This window comes from Ranitomeya variabilis, chromosome 3 (assembly GCF_051348905.1).
Source record: "Ranitomeya variabilis isolate aRanVar5 chromosome 3, aRanVar5.hap1, whole genome shotgun sequence".
Taxonomy (NCBI): Eukaryota; Metazoa; Chordata; class Amphibia; order Anura; family Dendrobatidae; genus Ranitomeya; species Ranitomeya variabilis.
This window is the reverse complement of record NC_135234.1, coordinates 451666255-451691120: the sequence shown is the minus strand read 5'-3', so window position 1 is coordinate 451691120 and position 24866 is coordinate 451666255. Positions and strand designations below refer to the sequence as shown.

Below are 24866 nucleotides of genomic sequence, written 5' to 3'. Positions count from 1 at the left end.
CAGGCGCTGGTTTGGTAGTTGTAGCCACTCTGGGTCCGATTTGGCGGGCGGGGCCACTCCGGGTCCGATTTGGCGGGCGGCGCCACTCCGGGTCCGATTTGGCGGGCGGCGCCACTCCGGGTCCGATTTGGCGGGCGGCGCCACTCCGGGTCCGATTTGGCGGGCGGCGCCACTCCGGGTCCGATTTGCCGGGTGGCGCCACTCCGGGGCGGATTTGCCGGGCGGCGCCACTCCGGGTCCGATTTGGTGGGCGGCGCCACTCCGGGTCCGATTTGCCGGGCGGCACCACCCTGGGTCCGATTTGGCGGGCGGCGCCACTCTGGGTCCGATTTGGCGGGCGGCGCCACTCTGGGTCCGATTTGGCGGGCGGCGCCACTCTGGGTCCGATTTGGCGGGCGGCGCCACTCTGGGTCCGATTTGGCGGGCGGCGCCACTCTGGGTCCGATTTGGCGGGCGGCGCCACTCTGGGTCCGATTTGGCGGGCGGCGCCACTCTGGGTCCGATTTGGCAGGCGGCGCCACTCTGGGTCCGATTTGGCGGGCGGCGCCACTCCGGGTCCGATTTGGCGGGCGGCGCCACTCTGGGTCCGATTTGGCGGGCGGCGCCACTCCGGGTCCGATTTGGCGGGCGGCGCCACTCCGGGTCCGATTTGGCGGGCGGCGCCACTCCGGGTCCGATTTGGCGGGCGGCGCCACTCCGGGTCCGATTTGGCGGGCGGCGCCACTCCGGGTCCGATTTGGCGGGCGGCGCCACTCCGGGTCTGATTTGGCGGGCGGCGCCACTCTGGCGGGCGGCGCCACTCCGGGTCCGATTTGGCGGGCGGCGCCACTCCGGGTCCGATTTGGCGGGCGGCGCCACTCTGGGTCCGATTTGGCGGGCGGCGCCACTCCGGGTCCGATTTGGCGGGCGGCGCCACTCCGGGTCCGATTTGGCGGGCGGCGCCACTCTGGCGGGCGGCGCCACTCCGGGTCCGATTTGGCAGGCGGCGCCACTCTGGGTCCGATTTGGCGGGCAGTGCCACTCTGGGTCCGATTTGGCGGGCGGCGCCACTCTGGGTCCGATTTGGCGGGCGGCGCCACTCTGGGTCCGATTTGGTGAGCGGGGCAATAATTATAATAACACTACAGATAGTGCTTTGAAATTGTGCTGTGCTATCACTTTAAGAGCTGATATTATCTGGCAAAACTGTGCTGGTGTGGTCATGTACAGTTCGCAGGCGTTGGCATAGTAACTGGGCCTGACTGCGCATATCAATGAGCTAATCAGCCAGGTGGCAGGTGGCAGGTACATTTCAAATTGCCTCAGAAACCCGGCCATTATAACCTATGGGAAAATTTCCCTATTGAAATGCATTACAATGAGGGGAAAAAACATTTTCAAACGCAAATTGCGCCAAAACTACAAATCCGATCGACACGAAAAATACTTAGCACACCTCTTGGGGACGCTGGCTTCGAAATGACACCTCACTGGAGTCTGTGAGTGAAGCGGTTCGGGCCGCATTACGTGCGGACTGAATAATAATAAGAATAACTAGATGGGTATTTCCTGAAGGAACTACAGATAGTGCTTTGGAATGGTGCCAGGGCTGCCCCTGCAAGACTTTCACACTTGGCTGCCCCTCAGGCGGTCCGATTTGGTAGGCGGAGTCACTCTGGGTCTGATTTGGTGGGTTGGGTCAATCTGGGTCAGGTTTGGTGGGTGGGGTCACTCTGAGTCCGATTTGGCGGGCGGCGCCACTCTGGGTCCGATTTGGCGGGCGGCGCCACTCTGGGTCCGATTTGGCGGGCGGCGCCACTCTGGGTCCGATTTGGCGGGCGGCGCCACTCTGGGTCCGATTTGGTGAGCGGCGCCACTCTGGGTCCGATTTGGCGGGCGGCGCCACTCCGGGTCCGATTTGGCGGGCGGCGCCACTCTGGGTCCGATTTGGCGGGCGGCGCCACTCCGGATCCGATTTGGCGGGCGGCGCCACTCCGGGTCCGATTTGGCGGGCGGCGCCACTCCGGGTCCGATTTGGCGGGCGGCGCCACTCCGGGTCCGATTTGGCGGGCGGCGCCACTCGGTCCGATTTGGTGAGCGGGGCAATAATTATAATAACACTACAGATAGTGCTTTGAAATTGTGCTGTGCTATCACTTTAAGAGCTGATATTATCTGGCAAAACTGTGCTGGTGTGGTCATGTACAGTTCGCAGGCGTTGGCATAGTAACTGGGCCTGACTGCGCATATCAATGAGCTAATCAGCCAGGTGGCAGGTGGCAGGTACATTTCAAATTGCCTCAGAAACCCGGCCATTATAACCTATGGGAAAATTTCCCTATTGAAATGCATTACAATGAGGGGAAAAAACATTTTCAAACGCAAATTGCGCCAAAACTACAAATCCGATCGACACGAAAAATACTTAGCACACCTCTTGGGGACGCTGGCTTCGAAATGACACCTCACTGGAGTCTGTGAGTGAAGCGGTTCGGGCCGCATTACGTGCGGACTGAATAATAATAAGAATAACTAGATGGGTATTTCCTGAAGGAACTACAGATAGTGCTTTGGAATGGTGCCAGGGCTGCCCCTGCAAGACTTTCACACTTGGCTGCCCCTCAGGCGGTCCGATTTGGTAGGCGGAGTCACTCTGGGTCTGATTTGGTGGGTTGGGTCAATCTGGGTCAGGTTTGGTGGGTGGGGTCACTCTGAGTCCGATTTGGCGGGCGGCGCCACTCTGGGTCCGATTTGGCGGGCGGCGCCACTTTGGGTCCGATTTGGCGGGCGGCGCCACTCTGGGTCCGATTTGGCGGGCGGCGCCACTCTGGGTCCGATTTGGTGAGCGGCGCCACTCTGGGTCCGATTTGGCGGGCGGCGCCACTCTGGGTCCGATTTGGCGGGTGGCGCCACTCCGGGTCCGATTTGGCGGGCGGCGCCACTCTGGGTCCGATTTGGCGGGCGGCGCCACTCTGGGTCCGATTTGGCGGGCGGCGCCACTCTGGGTCCGATTTGGCGGGCGGCGCCACTCTGGGTCCGATTTGGCGGGCGGCGCCACTCTGGGTCCCATTTGGCGGGCGGCGCCACTCTGGGTCCGATTTGGCGGGCGGCGCCACTCTGGGTCCGATTTGGCGGCCCGGGTCACTCTGGGTCCGATTTGGCGGCCCGGGTCACTCTGGGTCCGATTTGGTGGCCCGGGTCACTCTGGGTCCGATTTGGCGGGCGGCGCCACTCTGGGTCCGATTTGGCGGGCGGCGCCACTCTGGGTCCGATTTGGCGGGCGGCGCCTCTCTGGGTCCGATTTGGCGGGCGGCGCAACTCTGGGTCCGATTTGGCGGGCGGCGCCACTCTGGGTCCGATTTGGCGGGCGGCACCACTCTGGGTCCGATTTGGCGGGCGGCGCCACTCTGGGTCCGATTTGGCGGGCGGCGCCACTCTGGGTCCGATTTGGCGGGCGGCGCCACTCTGGGTCCGATTTGGCGGGCGGCGCCACTCTGGGTCCGACTTGACGGGCGGCGCCACTCTGGGTCCGATTTGGCGGGCGGGGGCACTCTGGGTCCGATTTGGCAAGCGGGGGCACTCTGGTCCGATTTGGTGGGCTGGGTCCGATTTGGTGAGCGGGGCAATAATGATAAGACTACAGATAGTGCTTTGTAATTGTGCTGTACTGTCACTTTAAGAGCTGATATTATCTGACAAAACTTGTGACCTGGTGGGCTGGTAGAGTTTATAGGCGTTGGCATAGTAACTGGGTCTCACTGCGCATATCAATGAGGTAATCAGCCAGGTGGCAGTTATTTTTAGAAATTGCCTCAGAAATCAGGCCCATTATAAACGTATTGGAAAATTTCCCTATTGAAATGCATTGAGACACTTTTTTCAAACGCAAATTGCGCCAAAACTACAAATCCGATCGACACGAAAAATACTTAGCACACCTCTCAGGAACGCTGGCTTCGAAATGACACCTCACTGGAGTCTGTGAGTTTAGCGGTTTGGGCCGCATTACGTGCGGACTGAATAATAATAATAAGAATAAGAAGTTTACCACGGTGGAATAACAGTATAGTGCTTTGTTCCAAAGCACTATAATAAGAAGAAGTTTACCACGGTGGAATAACAGTATAGTGCTTTGTTCCAAAGCACTATAATAATAACTAGATGGGTATTTCCTGAAGGAACTACAGATAGTGCTTTGGAATGGTGCCCGGGCTGCCCCTGCAAGACTTTCACACTTGGGTGCCCCTCAGGCGGTCCGATTTGGTGGGTTGGGTCAATCTGGGTCTGATTTTGTGGGCGGGGTAAATCTAGGTCCGATTCGGTGGGCGGGGTCACTTTTGGTCCGATTCTGTGGGCGCGGCCACTCTGGGTCCGATTCGGTGGGCGGAGCCACTCTGGGTCCGATTTGGTGGGCGGGGCACCTTAGGGACCAATTTGGTGGGTGGGGTCACTCGGTCCGATTTGGTGGGCTGGGCACCTCAGGGTCTGATTTGGTGGGCTGGGCACCTCAGGGTCCGATTTGGTGGGTGGGGTCACTCTGGGTCCGATTTGGTGGGCGGGGTCACTCTGGGCCCGATTTGGTGGAAGGGGTCACTCTGGGTCCGATTTGGTGGAAGGGGTCACTCTGGGTCTGATTTGGTGGAAGGGGTCACTCTGGGTCCGATTTGGTGGGCGGAGCCACTCTGGGTCCGATTTGGTGGGCGGGGTCACTCTGGGTCTAATTTAGGGGGCGGGGTCACTCTGGGTCCGATTTGGTGGGCCGGGCCCCTCGGGGTCCGATTTGGTGGGCCGGGCCTCTCGGGTTCCGAATTGGTGAGCGGGGTAATCTACTATCTAATTATCTAAGGGCACTTCCGTCTTTCTGTCTCACAACACCGCTACGTCATCATCTCGTGAGACCGCAATGCACTCTTGGGACCGGAGCGCGCAACAAGCATCGGGTACCGGCCACTCCAGGTGCAACAAGCATCGTGTACCGGCCGCTCTAGGAGGTGCAACAACCATCAGATACCGGCCGCTCCAGGAGGTGAGTATGTAACTTTTTTATTTTAATTCTTTTTTTTTTTAACAGGGATATGCAGTATACTATGTGACTGGACAATATACTACGTGACTGGGCAGTATAACTACGTGGCTCTGCGCTGTATACTGCGTGGCTCTGTGCTGTATACTGCGTGGCTCTGCGCTGTATACTACGCGGCTCTGCGCTGTATACTACGCGGCTCTGCGCTGTATACTGCGCGGCTCTGCGCTGTGTACTGCGCGGCTCTGCGCTGTGTACTGCACGGCTCTGCGCTGTGTACTGCGCGGCTCTGCACTGTGTACTGCGCGTTCTGCGCTGTATACTGCGCGGCTCTGCGCTGTATACTGCGCAGCTCTGCGTTTTGTACTGCGCGGCTCTGCGCTATATACTGCATGGCTCTTCGCTGTATACTACGCGGCTCTGCGCTGTGTACTGCGCGGCTCTGCGCTGTGTACTGCGCGTGTCCGTGCTGTGTACTGCGCGTGTCTGCGCTGTATACTGCGGGGCTCTGCACTGTATACTGCGGGGCTCTGCGCTGTATACTACGCGGCTCAGCGCTGTATACTGCGCGGCTCTGCGCTGCATACTGCGTGGCTCTACGCTGCGTACTGCGCGGCTCTGCGCTGTATACTGGGTGGCTCTGCGCTGTGTACTGCGCGGCTCTGTGCTGTGTACTGTGCGGCTCTGCACTGTGTACTGCGCGGCTCTGCGCTGTGTACTGCGCGGCTCTGCGCTGTGTACTGCGCGGCTCTGCGCTTTATACTGTGCGGCTCTGCGCTCTGTACTGCGCGGCTCTGCGCTGTGTACTGCGCAGCTCTGCGCTGTATACTGCGCGGCTCTGCGCTGTGTACTGCGCGGCTCTGCGCTGTGTACTGCGCGGCTCTGCGCTGTGTACTGCTCGGCTCTGCGCTGTGTACTGCGCGGCTCTGCGCTGTGTACTGCGCGGCTCTGCGCTGTGTACTGCGCGGCTCTGCGCTGTGTACTGCGCGGCTCTGCGCTGTGTACTGCACGGCTCTGCGCGGTATACTGCGCGGCTCTGCGCTTTATACTGTGCGGCTCTGCGCTCTGTACTGCCCGGCTCTGCGCTGTCTACTGCGCGGCTCTGCGCTGTGTACTGCTCGGCTCTGCGCTGTGTACTGCGCGGCTCTCCGCTTTATACTGCGCGGCTCTGCGCTTTATACTGCGCGGCTTTGCGCTGTGTACTGCATGGCTCTGCGCTGTGTACTGCGCGGCTCTGCGCTGTGTACTGCGCGGCTCTGCGCTGTGTACTGCATGGCTCTGCGCTGTGTACTGCACGGCTCTGCGCTTTATACTGCGCGGCTCTGCGCTGTGTACTGCACGGCTCTGCGCTGTGTACTGCGCAGCTCTGCGCTGTGTACTGCACGGCTCTGCGCTTTATACTGCGCGGCTCTGCGCTGTGTACTGCACGGCTCTGCGCTGTGTACTGCGCGGCTCTGCGCTGTGTACTGCGCGGCTCTGCGCTTTATACTGCGCGGCTCTGCGCTTTATACTGCGCGGCTCTGCGCTGTGTACTGCGCGGCTCTGCGCTGTGTACTGCGCGGCTCTGCGCTGTGTACTGCACGGCTCTGCGCTTTATACTGCGCGGCTCTGCGCTGTGTACTGCACGGCTCTGCGCTGTGTACTGCGCGGCTCTGCGCTGTGTACTGCACGGCTCTGCGCTTTAAACTGCGCGGCTCTGCGCTGTGTACTGCACGGCTCTGCGCTGTGTACTGCGCGGCTCTGCGCTGTGTACTGCGCGGCTCTGCGCTTTATACTGCGCGGCTCTGCGCTGTGTACTGCGCGGCTCTGCGCTGTGTACTGCGCGGCTCTGCGCTGTGTACTGCACGGCTCTGCGCTTTATACTGCGCGGCTCTGCGCTGTGTACTGCACGGCTCTGCGCTGTGTACTGCGCGGCTCTGCGCTGTGTACTGCACGGCTCTGCGCTTTATACTGCGCGGCTCTGCGCTGTGTACTGCGCGGCTCTGCGCTGTGTACTGCGCGGCTCTGCGCTGTGTACTGCGCGGCTCTGCGCTTTATACTGCGCGGCTCTGCGCTGTGTACTGCGTGGCTCTGCGCTGTGTACTGCGCGGCTCTGCGCTGTGTACTGCACGGCTCTGCACTGTATACTGCGTGGCTGTGCAATATACTACGTGGACATGCATATTCTAGAATACCCGATGAGTTAGAATCGGGCCACAGTCTAATAATCATAAGACTACGGATAGTGGTTTGGAATTGTGCTGTACTGTCACTTTAAGAGCTGATATTATCTGACAAAACTTGTGACCTGGTGAGCTGATGTAGATTTCATAGGAGTTGGCATAGTAACTGTGTCTGACTGCGCATATCAATGAGCTAATCAGCCAGGTGGCAGTTATTTTTAGAAATTGCCTCAGAAACCAGCCCATTATAAACGTATAGGAAAATTTCTCCATTGAAACGCATTGAAAGACTTTTTTCAAACACAAATTGCGCAAAAACTACAAATCCGATCGACACGAAAAATACTTAGCACACCTCTCAGGAACGCTGGCTTCGAAATGACACCTCACTGGAGTCTGTGAGTTTAGCGGTTCGGGCCGCATTACGTGCGGACTGAATAATAAGAATAAGAAGAAGTTTACCACGGTGGAATAACAGTATAGTGCTTTGTTCCAAAGCACTATAATAAGAAGAAGTTTACCACGATGGAATAACAGTATAGTGCTTTGTTCCAAAGCACTATAACTATGTGCTTAATTCTAAAACTCTGGGCAAAACCATCAATGAAAAAGACCTGGGTGTATGGGTGGATGACAAACTCATATTCAGTGGCCAGTGTCAGGCAGCTGCTACTAAGGCAAATAAAATAATGGGATGCATTAAAAGAGGCATAGATGCTCATGAGGAGAACATAACTTTACCTCTATACAAGTCACTAGTTCGACCACACTTAGAATACTGTGCACAGTTCTGGTCTCCGGTGGTCCTAGAAAGAAATAGCTGAACTAGAGCGGGTGCAGAGACGAGCTCCCAAGGTTATTAGAGGACTGGGGGGTCTGCAATACCAAGATAGGTTATTACACTTGGGGCTATTTAGTTTGGAAAAACGAAGGTTAAGGGGTGATCTTATTTCAATGTATAAATATATGAGGGGACAGTACAAAGACCTTTCGGATGATCTTTTTAATCAAAGACCTGAGACAGGGACAAGGGGGCATCCTCTACGTCTGGAGGAAAGAAGGTTTAAGCATAACAACAGACACGGATTCTTTACTGTAAGAGCAGTGAGACTATGGAACTCTCTGCCGTATGATGTTGTAATGAGTGATTCATTACAAAAATTTAAGAGGGGAGTGGATGCCTTTCTTGAAAAGTATTATGTTACAGGTTATATATACTAGATTCCTTGATAGGGCGTTGATCCAGGGAACTAGTCTGATTGCCGTATGTGGAGTCGGGAAGCAATTTTTTTCCCCAATGTGGAGCTTACTCTTTGCCACATGGTTTTTTTTTGCCTTCCTCTGGATCAACATGTTAGGGCATGTTAGGTTAGGCTATGGGTTGAACTAGATGGACTTAAAGTCTTCCTTCAACCTTAATAACTATGTTACTATAAGGCATCCTATAGCTGAAGCGCGTAGGATGGTTGCTCCTCTAGTTTAGTCCTGTGGCTGCAACATGCTGCATTGTATTTTAATATGTATAAAATAAACTGAAAGTATTACTTATCTTCTGCTGCCCATAGTCGCTGGATTTATGCCACTTTTTTTTCTGGATCATATACGATGATGGGGGACATATACAATGATGGGGGACATATACAATGATGAGGGACATATACCAAAAAAATGCTAGGGTGTTTTTTTGGGGAGTACGGGATCAGTTAAGGTTAAACAGGAAGTAAAAATGTGGACCTAATAAATCCCTATTTCTCATTTACTTCTTTCCCTTCCTGGCAGCGGAGGCTAGCACCCTAATTTGTGCTTCGTGGCACCCTCGCTCAACGTCGGTGTCCCTCTTCACCCAATTGCACTCTTGCCCAAAATGTAGACACCAATACAAAATATAAAGAAGTGGGGAAAACTTACAGTCTATGTAGTTCAAAATCCTCAATTAGTCATGCCTGTGTGTGCAGCCCGGTTTAAATGAGTATTTCCAGGATGTGAATGTTAGGTGTCAAGTTCCCACCGCTGCACAGGGGGAATCTCGAACCATGTCCACCACGGTCTCCCATTCTCCTCCAGCCGCAGTGGAACCTGCTCAACAGAGACGTCGATCCCAGTGTCTGGCTCAAACTGATACTGTGCGCTTGGTTACTGCTGCCTTTCCAGGCTCAGCCTTTGTAGCCAGCACTGTTCAGCGGTGAGCAGACATTCCAAGGACTAAGTTCTGCTTTTCTCCTACTGAGCAAGCCCACGGGTCGACCTCTCATTGAAGGTCGGGGTCACATGCTCAGGTCCTGTAGCAGCTCCTATGGGACCACTAGGAAGGTCCTGGAGAGCTACAGCTATAAAATATTAGTATGGCCGCTCAGCCATGTGCTAGTATAAAACCTAAATTGTGTGTGTGTGAGCTTGTATGATTGTATCTGGTGAATGCTCCTTCATGATCCTCTTCCCTCCGGTTGTTGCTTGGGCATTAGGGTGAGTGGAGCTAAGATACAGCGCCAGTCAGTGGCTAAGCCTCCGCCACACACTAGGTCAGCGTCAGTAGCGGAGTATGCAAGTGCGACGCTGTGCGCACTCTGTGCGCTATTTCTTTCCATTAGCGTTTCGCAGTCGCGTCCGCATTAATAATCTTAGCACAATACCTGTGTCAGAGTAGGGTGGGAATTCCTGCTTGAACCCAGCATCTGTCTCCGGGCGTCCTCAGGCGCGGGCTTAAAAGCCACTTAGTGACAGAGTGGGTTTAACCACCAGTGTAGTGGGGGTGAGCGTTAGGGATCCCACTAGATCCTACTCTGCTGCACTCTGTGTCAGCTAACAGGGTACAGCATTTTATTGTGCTCTGCGGCTCTGTGAAGTAACTGAGTTTGCGTCTGTTCACACCAGGTGACGTTAACCCGTGTGTACTTTGGTATAATACCGCCATATAGTGCCGCCATTACCGAGCAGCAGGTGACATCTCTGCACGGTGGACCCCGGGCTGCGAACACACCTTATACCTTACTTATTATTATTTGGTGTTTTCCGCTAGCCCTAACAGTGAATGTGCGCCATATACAAAATGGAAATGGTCGAGGGCACATAAATCGCACATGCAGGAATAGTCCCTATAAGCAGTGAGGGAAAGGAGCCCTGTCTCTGGAGAATCCACAGAGTATACACGCTGGTTCTCATATTTCAAAACACCATTTAGTGTATTAGTATTAACCATGGGGACAAATTACACATATACAAGGATGGGGCGTATACACCAGGATGAAGTACATACACACCAAGGTGAAGGGCATATACAAGGATGGGGGAGCATATATAACGATTGGGGGCATATACAAGGATGGGGAATATACAAGGACAGGGGAACATATACCAGGATGAAGAGCATATGCCAGGATGGGGGCATGTACAAGGAAGGGGCCATTACAAGGATGGGGCACATACACCAGGATGAAGGGCATATACACCAGGATGAAGGGCGTATACACTAGGATGATGGGCATATACAAGGATGGAGGAGCATATATTAGGCTTGAGGGCATATACAAGGATGGGGGAACATATACTAGGATGAAGGGCATATACCATAATGGGGGCATATAGCAGGATGGGGGTGCAGCGCCCCAGAGTCCTGGTCGTTGCAGTACTGTGGCTCCGCCACTAAGGGGAGCTATGGTACGTCTGATGGCACTGAAGGAGTTCACCTGACCAGGTATCACAGACACCAATACATTTCACAGCCGGGCCTCCAGGGGGAGCTAAGGGTTCTATTCATTAGGCCACTCCTCACATACTGGTAAAACTGGGGGTCAGGCAGGAAGTTAGATGAGAAAGCTGACTGGGTTGGAACCAGGCAACACCTTGTGGCAGAGGGTGTTGTGGGGAAAGATTCGGTAGGGCCCCTGTCGAGGGTGGGATCCTGACAGAGGGCTGGCAACTTGAGAGAACATAACGGGACCGTGCCTGCTCAGCATAGCGGCGGTGCCCAAGGAAGGATTAGAAGCGAGATAGATTGTGCTGAGTGAGAAACGAGATCAAAGCAACAAGGAGAATACCAGTAGGAGTCGTGCTGTGAGACCGAGGCAACATCCTACTGAGGCGCACAACTGGCGGCCGGAACGCCGAGGAAGTATTCATAAATCTAGCTTCAAGCAATACTTCAAACCAACGGCAGGACAGTCAGTCATAGGCGAGCTGTCTCACCTAAATCACCTACGAAGACATAGGGGGCAACTTGTGGAGAGGGGCGACTCTAGGGTCCCGGAAGAGCTCCGAGCCTACCCGTCATACGGGTGCCGTCCTAACCGTAACATCAGGGAGGGACGGAAGATTAGCAGAACATCATCTAATCGAGTTGTGAGGGAACTTAAGAAACAGACACAACAGTTGTGGGGACTTTCCGTAAGCACAGCAGGGAAGGACCGCAACACATAGCGCTAGCAGGAAGGCACAGATTTCCACCTGCAAAGAGAACTCTGGAGGTGCCATTGGACCAGCCGGACTTGCGCAGCCTGGTTAACCGTATTCCGGATTGAGGACCCAGAGATCTTCAGTAAAGAGGTAAAGAGACTGCAACCTGGTGTCCTCATTATTTACTGCGACCGGCATATCACAACTACACCATTATTCTCCACACTTTCTCCGCACGTCCCCCTGACAGGCAGGGCCACGGACCGGGCCTAGCCACCGTGACAACCCCAGAGTAGAGACTCAGAGGCCCGGTACCGGGTACCCCTCGGCCCTGCGGCAGTGGGGGCGCTCCATTTTGGCGTCATGAACAGGATCTACTTAAGCCTGAAGAATCAGGTCATGTGTGCCTTGGAACTGTGATTTACTGTGCTTGGACTGTGCTTTATTGCAAGGACTGTGTATTGCCATTTACCGCCAAAATCCGCCATTACAGCGCCACGAGGAGCGCAGGAGAAGAAGAAGGGCGTGGAAGTGGGCGTGAACAAACTGAAGAGCGCGAAAGACAATGGCCAATAAAGTCTAAATATTCCAGCACCGTGAGGACGTGTCCGTCAGCAGCCGAGATCCGCCTCCTAATCCTCAATGGAGGGCGGAGACAACGAAAACGAAACCGCCCACGAAGGAGAGAGCGGGAAAAGGACCAGGAAGAAGAAGTCAGCGACATGGAGGACGCCATGGCGAGCCACCCGGAGCTGGAGCGTGGGGTCGGAGCCGAGGACTCCCCCAGCTACCCGGAGAGGCATCGCAGCCAGACCTCCACAGCTGACGCTGACCTCCAGCAGACCGGAGCGGACGAGCTGATCCGCCAACCCCTGCAGACGCAGCTGAGCACTGAGGCCGGGTGGAAGAAGACCATCATCGGGAGCCTCGCCAGACGTCTGTCGGTAGCCTCGTCTGGTCCGGAGCAAGAAAGAAGTTCCAGCGCTCCGAAGCCAGAAGGCAAGGTCCTGCCGGAAAGCGAGATGCTGCAAACGGAGATGACAACGCCGCAGCGCAAGGCCCCGCAACCAGCGTTCCAGACCCCAGCGGAGGCGGAGCAGACCGGCACCGGAGGGACCACGTCTGAAGCAGGTATGAAGGATGACCCTGCCCTGACGACCGACACCACTCCAGTGACTGCTAGTGCCACAGCTGCTGATTCCGTTCCAGTGACTGATCTTGCAGCAGCCACTACCTCTGCTGCAGCAAATGCCCATACTCAAGCTGCGCGGACCTCCATCGCTGCGCATGATTTAACTGTACATGAAAGACTGATTAACGGCGTTTGTCCAGCACTGGGTGTAACCCTGGACCTCACTTTGCCCAGGCCAAGAAGGGTTAAGTGCCAGGTGCAGCCCTGGAAGCCGTCCAACTAAACCTCGGAAACCTGAAACTGTACATAGTTAATTGTTTGTTTCCCTGCTTTTTGCTACTTTAAACCCGACCTGGGTTATTCTTAAAGGGATCCCCTTGTTTACCCGGGATCCCTTCTTCTGCTTTTTGTTTTGTTTCCTGTTTATTCATTACTGAAAGAACTGCTGGATCGTGAACAATGCATGATACAAACTTCTTGTAAATAGTTTGCACCTTCTTAAAGGTGCTCCTTACTGGTTTTACATAAAAGAAGGACTCTTTGCGAAGATACCGCACCGGAGTCCTTACTGTGTACGGACTGGTAGCTGGAGAAACTGCGCTACCTCATAAAGACTTGGTCCCCTCTTAAAGGGGATGTTCATATGTTGCACTTACGAGTAGTATTGCCTTAAGACAGTTAGCTGGCAATAATGTTTTGAAAGAAGAAGTGATAATGTTTTGATATAGTGAGTTATATGTGGTCAGTTAGACAATTATAAGAAATGTTTAATAACGTGCAAGAAAATGAGGACAGGAAGTGAACCCGTAGGGGTTAGTGGTGAGTCCTCTTGGGAGCCATACAGAGATGGCTCATTGATCCTAAACTGAAGGAAAGTAATGTTATGTTCTATACTGTGTATAGTAGTTGAAAAGGCAGTAGGCCCAGGCTGAATGGGGCGGTCCTGTATAGAAAGGAGAGGCAGAAGGTCTGGTGCCGTTAGGACAGGCGGTCCTGCAGACTTAAAGTAGGAGAATAAAAGAGAAAAGTTAATTGGTATTATAGTGTTTTTTATAAGTAAGTCTTTAGTGGATAGGAAGTGTACGTCCTTAAAGACAATGTTAACTTATGATTCAAAAGTTTGCACTGAGTAGAATACCCGGTTGGGTAACAGGAGTTATTTATAGCCTGTAATTTATAATGTTTAACCATGTTTGTAACGTTCAAGTGTCCTCACCTCCCATAAAGGGAAGCTCTGTTCAAGCTTACTTATTGTTATTGCGTTTTCAAACTTGTATGTCTTTTTGCTAACCTGTATTGTTGTTTTCTTCCCAGTCCAGGAGTACTGGATTTAACCGGGGGGAGTGCAGCGCCCCAGAGTCCTGGTCGTTGCAGTACTGTGGCTCCGCCACTAAGGGGAGCTATGATACATCTGATGGCACTGAAGGAGTTCACCTGACCAGGTATCACAGACACCAATACATTTCACAGCCGGGCCTCCAGGGGGAGCTAAGGGTTCTATTTATTAGGCCACTCCTCACATACTGGTAAAACTGGGGGTCAGGCAGGAAATTAGATGAGAAAGCTGACTGGGTTGGAACCAGGCAACACCTTGTGGCAGAGGGTGTTGTGGGGAAAGATTCGGTAGGGCCCCTGTCGGGGGTGGGATCCTGACAGAGGCCTGGCAACTTGAGAGAACGTAACGGGACAGTGCCTGCTCAGCATAGCGGCGGTGCCCAAGGAAGGATTAGAAGCGAGATAGATTGTGCTGAGTGAGAAACGAGATCAAAGCAACAAGGAGAATACCAGTAGGTTTCGTGCTGTGAGACCGAGGCAACATCCTACTGAGGCGCACAACCGGCGGCCGGAACGCCGAGGAAGTATTCATAAATCTAGCTTCAAGCAATACTTCAAACCAACGGCAGGACAGTCAGTCATAGGCGGGCTGTCTCACCTAAATCACCTACGAAGACATAGGGGGCAACTTGTGGAGAGGGGCGACTCTAGGGTCCCGGAAGAGCTCCGAGCCTACCCGTCATACGGGTGCCGTCCTAACCGTAACATCAGGGAGGGACGGAAGATTAGCAGAACATCATCTAATCGAGTTGTGAGGGAACTTAAGAAACAGACACAACAGTTGTGGGGACTTTCCGTAAGCACAGCAGGGAAGGACCGCAACACATAGCGCTAGCAGGAAGGCACAGATTTCCACCTGCAAAGAGAACTCTGGAGGTACCATTGGACCGGCCGGACTTGCGCAGCCTGGTTAACCGTATTCCGGATTGAGGACCCAGAGATCTTCAGTAAAGAGGTAAAGAGACTGCAACCTGGTGTCCTCATTATTTACTGCGACCGGCATATCACAACTACACCATTATTCTCCACACTTTCTCCGGACGTCCCCCTGACAGGCAGGGCCACGGACCGGGCCTAGCCACCGTGACAACCCCAGAGTAGAGACTCAGAGGCCCGGTACCGGGTACCCCTCGGCCCTGCGGCAGTGGGGGCGCTCCAGGGGTATATACAAGGATGGAAGCATATACAAGGATGGGGTCATATATACCAGGATAAAGGGCATATACCAGGATGGGGAGCATATATCAGGATTAGGGGTATATACAAGAATGTGGGGAACAAATGGTAATCCAAATGGAGGTCCCACGATGATCCCCATCTTCTTCATCCAGTGTATGGAACTCAGTTCAGAGAACGAAGCTCCATAGATTGGAGCAGCATCCACTGCTGTGTCTCATGCTGTACTCCTAGAGACCCGGCCGCTGTGAACTGAGATGATGTCAGTATGGTTACCTCAGTTCACAGGCACCGGTTCTCACGAGGGCAGTGTAAGAGCTTAAATGATAGATGCTTCTCCATTACTAACCCATGGGCTTGATGTCAGCGGAGATTACACAGCTGACATCAACCCCACAATCCCATTATCCTAATCGCCAATGTACCAGGGAAATCAGGAAGAGCTGAGGCTATGTACCAGAATTGGCGCTTGTAATGGATGCGCCATTACTGGGACAGTTGAGGGCTGGTCATATTAGGCTTGGAAGGGCCAAAATCCATGGCCCTTCCCAGCCTATTAATATTAGCCCCCAACTGTCTGCTTTGTCTTAGCTGGTTATTAAAAATGGTGACCCCACGTCAATTATTTACGGTCTCCCCATTTTTAGTAACCAGCAAAGGCAAGGGAGACAGCTGTGGACTGATATACAGCTCTGGCAAAAATTAAGAGACCACTGCAAAATGTTCACTTTCTCTGATTTTTCTATTTATAGGTATATTTTTGAGTAAAATGTAAATTGTTCTTTCAATCTATTAACTTCTGACAACATGTCTCCGAATTTCCAAGCAATACATTTTGTATTTTTTTTTCTGAAAAGGAGAAATGGTAAAAATAAAAAAAAAACAACAAAACAGTGCTTTCAGACCTCAAATAGTGCAAAGAAAACAAGTTCATAATCATTTAGAAACAACAATACTAATGTTTTAACTCAGTAATCAATATTTTGTGGAATAATCATGATTTTTAATCATAGCTTTCATGCATCTTGGCATGCTTTCCACCAGTCTTTCACACTGCTTCTGGCACAAAAATTTAAGCAGTTCTTCTTTGTTTGATGGCTTGTGACTATCCATCATCCTCTTGATTACATTCCAGAGGTTTTCAATGGGGTTCAGGTCTGGAGATTGGGCTGCCCATGTCAGGGTTTTGATGTGGTGGTCTCTTAATTTTTGCCAGAGCTGTATATAGGCTCGAATGGTCCAGCATAATAAGATCAGCTCACAGCTGTTTGCAATCCCTTGGGTGGTAATACAAATAGGGGGGCCAGAAGTGCTTACGGCATTAAAGTTTGTAAATTGGCTGAGCTGCAGCCTTTCAACAAGCTTTATTAGACTGCCGAACCCCAAAAATACTACAAATATACAGTAAAAAATCCGTACGGACTCTGATCTTTACAGCTTGGGTTCACTCATCCCTAGATATCAACACTAGTAGAAAGATGGTCAGAAGAATGTTGTGCAGTCTGTGCTGAGATGCATTCATGCTGCTGTCTCCCTGTGGTATGGGACACTGCATTCAAAGTAATAGTGTATGATCTAAAACTGTCATGAAATGGAGCATCTGTGTGAGGACCTAGTAAGCCTGTGTAGATCTCAGGCAAGTATACATCAGTTGAATTGGCTTGATCAAAATAAGTCAAGGCCTACTTTGAGCAGCAGATCCACTATTTTACTTCAGATTTAGACAAAGTAAGATGAAGTCTTTGACTTGAAGACACACATTTGAGAAGCTGAGACATCAGGCAGCATTCATAGTCATAGTAGTGGGTCAGGGCTGGTGGAGTACTTGCAATACAGAAAACAGACATAAAGGTCAGGGCAGGTTGCAGAAAAGGAAATGCAGTCAAGAAATAACCATGTTGCAACCCATAGAAATAGTAACTAGGCAAACCTTTACACGTAAGAGGAAGTTTAATAACCTTATTGCTGAGGTATTGAGTCTAGGGCAGTGTTTCCCAAACTCCAGTCCTCCTGGACCCCAACAGGTCATGTTTTCAGGATTTCCTTAGTATTGCACACGTGATGGAAGTATCAGGAGTTCTCTCACTTGTGCAGCACTATGGAAATCCTGAAAACATGGGGTCCGTGAGGACTGGAGTTTTGGGAAATACTGGTCTAGGGGTTCAGCATGGAGGAGGCAGCCACCAGCAGTCAGTAGTGATGGCTGCAGCAGCAAGTGGTTGTGACAATACTTTAGCCATTGAGGTATGTTTGCACTTGTGTTTGACTCCCTTAGGCATACTGTCATTGCAAAAGGATCTTTAACGGGGTATTCCTAAGTTGTCTCTTGAAAAGTTCAGAACAATGAATTCTCCATAGTTTCCATACTTCCTTGCTTCTAGCAGGGCGGGCACTCCTCTTTGAGTGACGGTTTTGGTGAATAGTTCAACTGTAGTATTAGCAGAACTGTACAACTTAGCACAAGTTCTACTGTAACCACTCAGCCTTCAGTGGTTTGTTCTGAAATATACACTTTTGTCACTACGTTTACATATAGAGATAACAGGGCATTTGAACAAGCAAAGGGCTCCGACAGCCGGGAGCCATGATTAGCAGAATCATAGCGAAAAAACGCGAAAAAAACGCGAAAAATACTGAACGTGTGCACATGGCCTGAAAGTTGAAGACTTGTGATTTATAACTGCATCTTTTCAAGAGATGGGAGGGAGCAGGAAAAAGGTGAACAGAAACACCTATATAGAAATCAATGGACTTGAAAGAGTTGATGTTAAGCTTTAACTCGTCACCTTAAATGTAACTAGTGCACACTCAACGCCACAGTCTGGAGACCAAGCTCCATGGAAAGGAGATACACAGTATAAAAGATAAAAGCTGTCATTGCAGGAGAATGACAGCAAATAGAAAAAGCAAGTTAATGGCAAACTTACTTATTTCCATGCTGTTTAACTAAATAAAACAACATAAAAACTTGAGAATCCCCCATTAAACTCTCCTTGAAGCCTGCTATAACACAGATGATGCAATATTCAAGCCTATAAAACACTGTATGAAGTGTGTGAATTCTTTTCTATAAAAATTACAGAAGTGCACTCAAATATCAACTTTTTATGTTTAAAGGGTGTTCTCCAGTCTAAAACTACAAGGCTACACTCACTCTATGTAAATACAGACTTGTAAATGCTCATATCACAGGCACCTTGTGCTGTCAGGATTCTCCAGTGTTAGTTATGCATACTCCTGGCCACAATCCGACTAGACTGTTTCAGCCCTCGCTCAATAAACTTGCATTGTGGCCAGGAGTGTTCATATCGCATACTTGCGGTCACAATATGGCAGTCATTCTTCTGCGACGTAAGGATTCACAAGTTTGCAGTGACATAGAGTGAAAACCCCTTTAAAGTTTAATATTGGCTCATGTGGAACATATTTTCCTTCTAAGCACAAGTGAGTAAATGGATTCTCCCTGGTGAAATCCTACTGCCACAGTGATTTCAATCCTTTGACCATGGATCAAATTATCTGACTGAGTGTTCTATCACATTTAACATGATCAACACCCGGAAAGGCTGTAAAAAAATGGAAAAATTTTCATTTTGAATTGGTCAAGATAGGAATTTGAAAAAGATTAAACAATTTCTGGTATTAGATAAACAAAGATGATAATTTTCCAATGCTCCTGATAAACATGATCATGAATATGAACTGGAAACATGATAGTGTGAACAAATCCATTTTATTATGCTCATAAAAGGATTGTAATTAGGAATACACAGTTAAAGCAAGATTAGTATAATTATATTTTTCTGCTTCCCTCTACATTACCTTACTCAAGGTGCTTGTCTGCCTTTGCTACATTGCGGAAAAAAAAAATGAATTAGTGGCAGAAGTAACTTATCCAAAAAGTTAGATTTTGAGCAGAAATGTTACAATATTGGATTCTATTAAGATAGAATTAAGTTAGGGTATGATGTTATTGTTAGCAGTTTAAACATTAGTAGGTTGTACAGATTCACATGTCACTCTAGTTAGCACACCGCCTGTCCCCTCTCACTCACTTTTGATACAGGACTTCTTTCTTTAGCTGTAACCCACTACATGACAACAAGAACAGGTGCACTGCTTAGGATGGTGCCGTTGCCCCAACCTCCATAACCGTCCACCGACCCCACCTTTCTTGCCTTTCGAAGCGACCACATGCTCAGTCTAAATGGAGCAACCATTCAAAAAATGACTTGCTGAGGTGTCAGTGGATCAAGTGGAGTTGCTCGCTACCAACAGGTGCTCCTTGCCTGCCGTGCATAAAAGTGATGGGAGCCCGGGGGATGGTGCTGCTGATGAGGACAGAGTCAAAGGCTAAAGGCGTATACTGCAGGACCATGAAGTGTGTGAGTGGTGGCATTGGGCAACCTGTAGACTGTAGTAGTGGGTTACTGTCTGATGCTGAAGATCTTGATAGTGTAAGTGACAGCTCAGAAAAGTCTCTTGGTGGAGGAGATGACGGCGGTTACAGTAGCCCATCCGGGGACAATAGGGGCAAAAGGAAAAGGAAGAGTAAATTGTCTGGAGTCAGCAAACAAAGACAAGCTGCCAATGCACGAGAAAGAGACAGAACACACAGTGTAAATACAGCCTTCACTGCTCTAAGGACTCTTATCCCCACAGAGCCTGCAGACCGCAAGCTGTCCAAAATAGAAACCCTGAGGCTGGCTTCTAGTTACATTTCTCATCTAGCCAACATCTTGCTACTGGGAGAGGACTGCATGGATGGACAGCCATGTCTTCAGTACAGAGCTTCAGTGACCAGTACTGCCCCCAAACCCATCTGCACTTTTTGCCTTAGCAATCAGAGAAAAATAGTAAGTAATAGTCTAATAACCTTAACACATGAAGTATAGTCATAATCATTATAGTCAGTATATATATTTAACTACCGGTATATAATTTCCATGTATCTTATTAGACATAGATGTCCTGAGACATAGTCTATTGCAATGAAACAACATTTTGTCAGGGGCCCTATTAATTTTGCAGTGTGTAAAGTGTCTAACTGTGCATGTCTATGACAGCTGAGTACATGTGCTCTATAAATAGTCACTACAATCATTACAGCATAGTAATACACAAATATATTTTGCATTTTCCTTATAAGATACTGTTGGTAAAAAAAATAGTTGGTTCAGAGAAAAATGATTTTCTAAAGCTGCCTTTATATTATAGGGTTCTCCCTTTTTTGGTAAAAAATATATACTGTTTGCCAATAATGTTTGTAAAGCGCTGTGGCATCCAATGACGCTATATAAATGAGTAAAATAAATAAAAATAAATTAAATAAATAAATATATGAAAATTATGAGTTGTTTTCTTTTCCCCTGCCAAATAAGCTAACTTAACACATTAACATGCATATACCTTGAAATTATAACATTTCAGTCCAGTTTAACTATTACGTCCCATTATTTCTAGATCATTATCAGCAGTGTGTATTTGCAGTTCTGTCCATAGTCTGCAAACTGTGACCTTATGAAACGTCTTCTAATCTAGTCTCTGTGTTTTCTTCACAGCACAGGGACGGGGAGAAGCACTTGTCTATTTAAGGTGTATGTGGACATTTACTCTGAGCAGCTTGCACAATACTTGCACTGAATATAGACCTGTTCTAAATATACCCACTTGATACTCTATGTTTACATGGAATTTTTGTAAAGCAGCTTACGTAATTTTTATTTGTAAACAAAAGGAGAAACCATCATGAAATAAATGCACTTTATTTTACACCGAATCAACTTTATCTAAGACCATTTTCAGCTGAAATCTAACTCAGGATGGAAAGTTGCACCTGGTGTTGTTGCTATTTTAGCGCCTAAGCACGATACCGGTGGTGGTTAAACCAACGACACATGATGTAACATGATCCTGGACACGCAATGCTTTCATCAGAGTGTGTTGTCATAACACATTTTCACCTGTGCTTCTAATAATCAAGCCCCCGTAGTATGTGCAGCCCCTTTAAGAATACATTTGGAATTTAAATAAAAACTGGGACATAAACTACGTTATAAAATGTTCTTTCTATTATAGGGGATGATATTATGAGTGTAGAAAATGATATATTCCTGAAAAAAATGTAAAATATTTATCTGCATACAATTTGTATATGATGGTTAGTAATCAAATATAATTTAGTATAATTAATTTTTACTTAGCACACTATTTAAATAGAACAAATAGAAATAAAATTATTAACATCATGTAATTATTTCGCTATAATTAAAAAAATCTTAATGATTCAAATCTTGAAAATAATTTATAAATTGCTACATTTCCTGTCACATAATGAAATCAACTCTAGTACCATGTAGTTGAGAGACTACTGTGGGCTGTAAATGACTAGAAATGTAATATATATTAGCTCCATACAGAGTAATAAGAACATCACAGGTAGAGTTAATAATTATGACACTTTAAAGCGGACCTGTCACTAAGAAATTACTACAGAAGCGTTTCCTTTGTTTTAGTAATATTTTTTCTTTCATTTTTTCTTTTCTGTCTAGATTTAGTACATTTACTTAAAATCTGTACCTATAATAGTTCACTTATATGAAAAAGTACAATTGTTTACTACATAGTGACAAAAGATATTAAGACAAGCCTTGATCAATCACATTTGTGAAACATGCTGCATTACAGAAGACATAATGGCAGGCCCACTTTAATGCACTTTACAAGAAATGTCTAAATACCTCAAACTGTGCATGACTGTATAAATTACTGAATGTACTGTATTTAGGGAAACTTTGTATATTTGGTTGTTTATTAGCTGTACACAAGATGACACTGATCTATATCATGCATGAATATTATCTTCTGTACTGTAAATACTTGATGTGACAATTGCCTCATAAAGCTCCTCTGCTATTTCTGAGATTATGTATAATGAATAGTGTGGTTACTTCAAGAATAATAGGTTATATGTTACTTTAGTTTACATTCAGTCAGACAGATGAACACAGTGCCAGTACTCTTACTGTTTACATGCTAGATAGCTTCCATGGCTCATGAAAAACTACATTACTTAGAGGGCTTGTCCAATAACTATAATGCTCTTCATGAATATCTATCTAATTTGTTTTATTATAAAAGTCCATAAAATTCTCACTTTACAGATTTTCCCTATGTATGTTTTTTTTTTTAAATTCCTGTGACGCTTTGAGAGGAATCTCAAATACGACGTTGTAGACGGAAGGTCCTGCAGTCACTTCTCTGAAGGCTCTATCATCCTTTCTGACATAGGACGTCATCAGAGGGCAGCACTGCAGTCAATTACCACCGCTTCTGTCATCGTTGTCCCTCATGACGTCATGTTTCAGTAGCTGTGATAGAGAAGTGACTTCAGTGGCCTCTGTCACACTTCTTCTGTCCCTGCTGCTCGCATCCTCAGTCGCCACCATAGTGCCCGCTTCTGACACCACCGCCTCTTTCCCTGAAATGAAACTTTCTCAAAGAGCGGTGATAGAAGCAGGGTGAATGACAGCAGTGCCTTACCACAGCTGGCCCTGAAACAAATCATCATCAAGGGGCCGATTGGTATCACTCACCCTTCATCGATCACTGCCCCCTGATAACAATTTGTTTGAAGGTGCTGATAGAAGCTGTGGAGTGGCACTGCCGACACTCATCCTACTTCTACCTCTGCACCCTGATGATGTCTCCTTTCAGTGAAGGACATGGCGATATCAGAAGCAGAGACTGTGGTGGTGGCCACTGAAGATGTGGGCATCATGGACAGACGTGCGGTCATTTCTTCATCACTTCTACCAGGATGTCATCAGGGGACAGTGATGAAAGAAGTGTCAAAAGATGTTGTGACTACTGTGTGGCACCCTGATGATATTTTGTTCCAAAGGGGGATAGAAGTGACTGGAGAGCCATCCTCTTGTGGCACCCCGTTTGAGACTCCCCTCAAACGAAACACAGGAAGCAAAGGGAAAAAAAGCACATATAGGGATTAGCAAGATAGGAAGAACATTAATGCTTATTACAAAAACGGCTGGGGTTTAAAGATAGGTATTTATAAAATATCAGATACGCCTTTAATGAAATGTAAAGGGGGTTGTCTAATCAGCATGTTGTCACCACAGTGATTAGGTGATAATTAGAGGTCCCACTGTTAGCAACCCAGGCAAATGGCTGACTTGCTGGGGGAAGCCACAGCCAGACAGGCAATTTACCTATAAAGATTGCAGCACAAATGTAGTATTACATGGCCATCCATATAATACAAGGACAGCTCAGTGCAGAAACACCTTTCTGTTTTAGCTCCTCATAGAGAGGAGGATTTAAAGGGCTAATTTCCAGTTGTCTCTTGAGCAACACACAGCTTTCCAGTCTCATTCACTTCCTGGTTTCTAGCAGGGCAGGAACTTCTTCTTGTGTGACAGTTCTAGTGAGTAGCATATCTGTATTATTGGTACACATATAAAACTCATCAAATGTTCTGCTGTAAAGGTACCGTCACACTCAGCGACGCTGCGGCGATATAGACAACGAGCCGACCTAAACTAGATCGCTGGAGCGTCGCTGTTTAGGTCGCTGTAGAGATGTCAAACACAGCAACTCCAGAACGATGCAGGAGCGATCCAGTGACGTAACGGCGACTCACTTCTCGTTCTCGCTGGTTGTTAGCTCCATGTCAAACAGCCGGAGTGTACCGACTGGCTAGAAGGAGACGCTGCGACGCCCCCTATGCTCGTTGCTGGTGTCGTTGCTTTTGATGTCAAACATGACGATACACGCCGACCTGGCGATGAAATAAAGTTCTGGACTTCTAGCTCCGACCAGCGATGGCACAGCGGGATCCAGATCGCTGCTGCGTGTCAAACACAACGAGATCGCTATCCAGGACGCTGCAACGTCACGGATTGTTGTTGTTCTCTTTGCAAAGTTGCTGAGTGTGACGGTACCTTAACACATTCACTTACCAGTGATTTGTTCTAGTGTCTACATGGTTATCACTGTATTTGCATATGAAGATAACCGTGACCTTGAACAAGCACACAGCTTTGGTCAGTGAGAGTTGTGATGCTGGGTGCCAGGGATTGTGATTCTACAGGGTTGATCAGAACAGCTCATATATAAATCAATGGGCTGGAATAGGATGGGATATTAGGAGTTTAACGTCTATCCCAGAATGTAACTACTGAATACTCTTGGCCAGGGTCTCGGCAGGCACTAGTGGTCAAGCTGCATGGAAACAAGCTGTACACTATGAAAGATAAAAGTTTTTTTGCAGGAAAATAACAGCAGAGAGAAAAAGCAAGTCAATTACAAAGTTGCAAAGCAATTTATTACTTGAGAATACCCCTTTAAGCTTGGTCTTCCCACCTCTATGATGTCCCTATGCCTTAGTGTTAAAGAAGATATATATATATATATATATATATATATATATATATATATATATATATGCTGTATATATATATACATATATAATCTATACTGCAAGTACATATATGTATATAAACATATACTGTATACACATATTATATACACGTCCAGGTATGTATGGTGTGGTAACACAATTTCATGTCCAATTGATAAAGCCACTGAGCCTAATACTCTGCCTCACTTAGAAATTCCTAACAAGCCTTGAAGGGAATCTGACAGAAAGTTT

The 24866-nt window shown here is 48.7% G+C and overlaps 1 protein-coding gene across 1 annotated transcript in view; it reads left to right on the top strand.

Annotated features, from left to right (window-relative positions):
* Window positions 1-24638, top strand: part of LOC143817711 (uncharacterized) — a 46992-nt gene extending 22354 nt beyond the window's left edge. Inside the window, exons 2-3 of the mRNA XM_077299199.1 lie at window positions 19384-20052; window positions 20758-24638. Coding sequence (XP_077155314.1) covers window positions 19384-20052; window positions 20758-20790 — 702 coding nt within the window. The 3' untranslated portion in view covers window positions 20791-24638. The remainder of the gene's footprint in view (window positions 1-19383; window positions 20053-20757) is intronic.
* The last annotated feature ends 228 nt before the right edge of the window (window positions 24639-24866 follow it).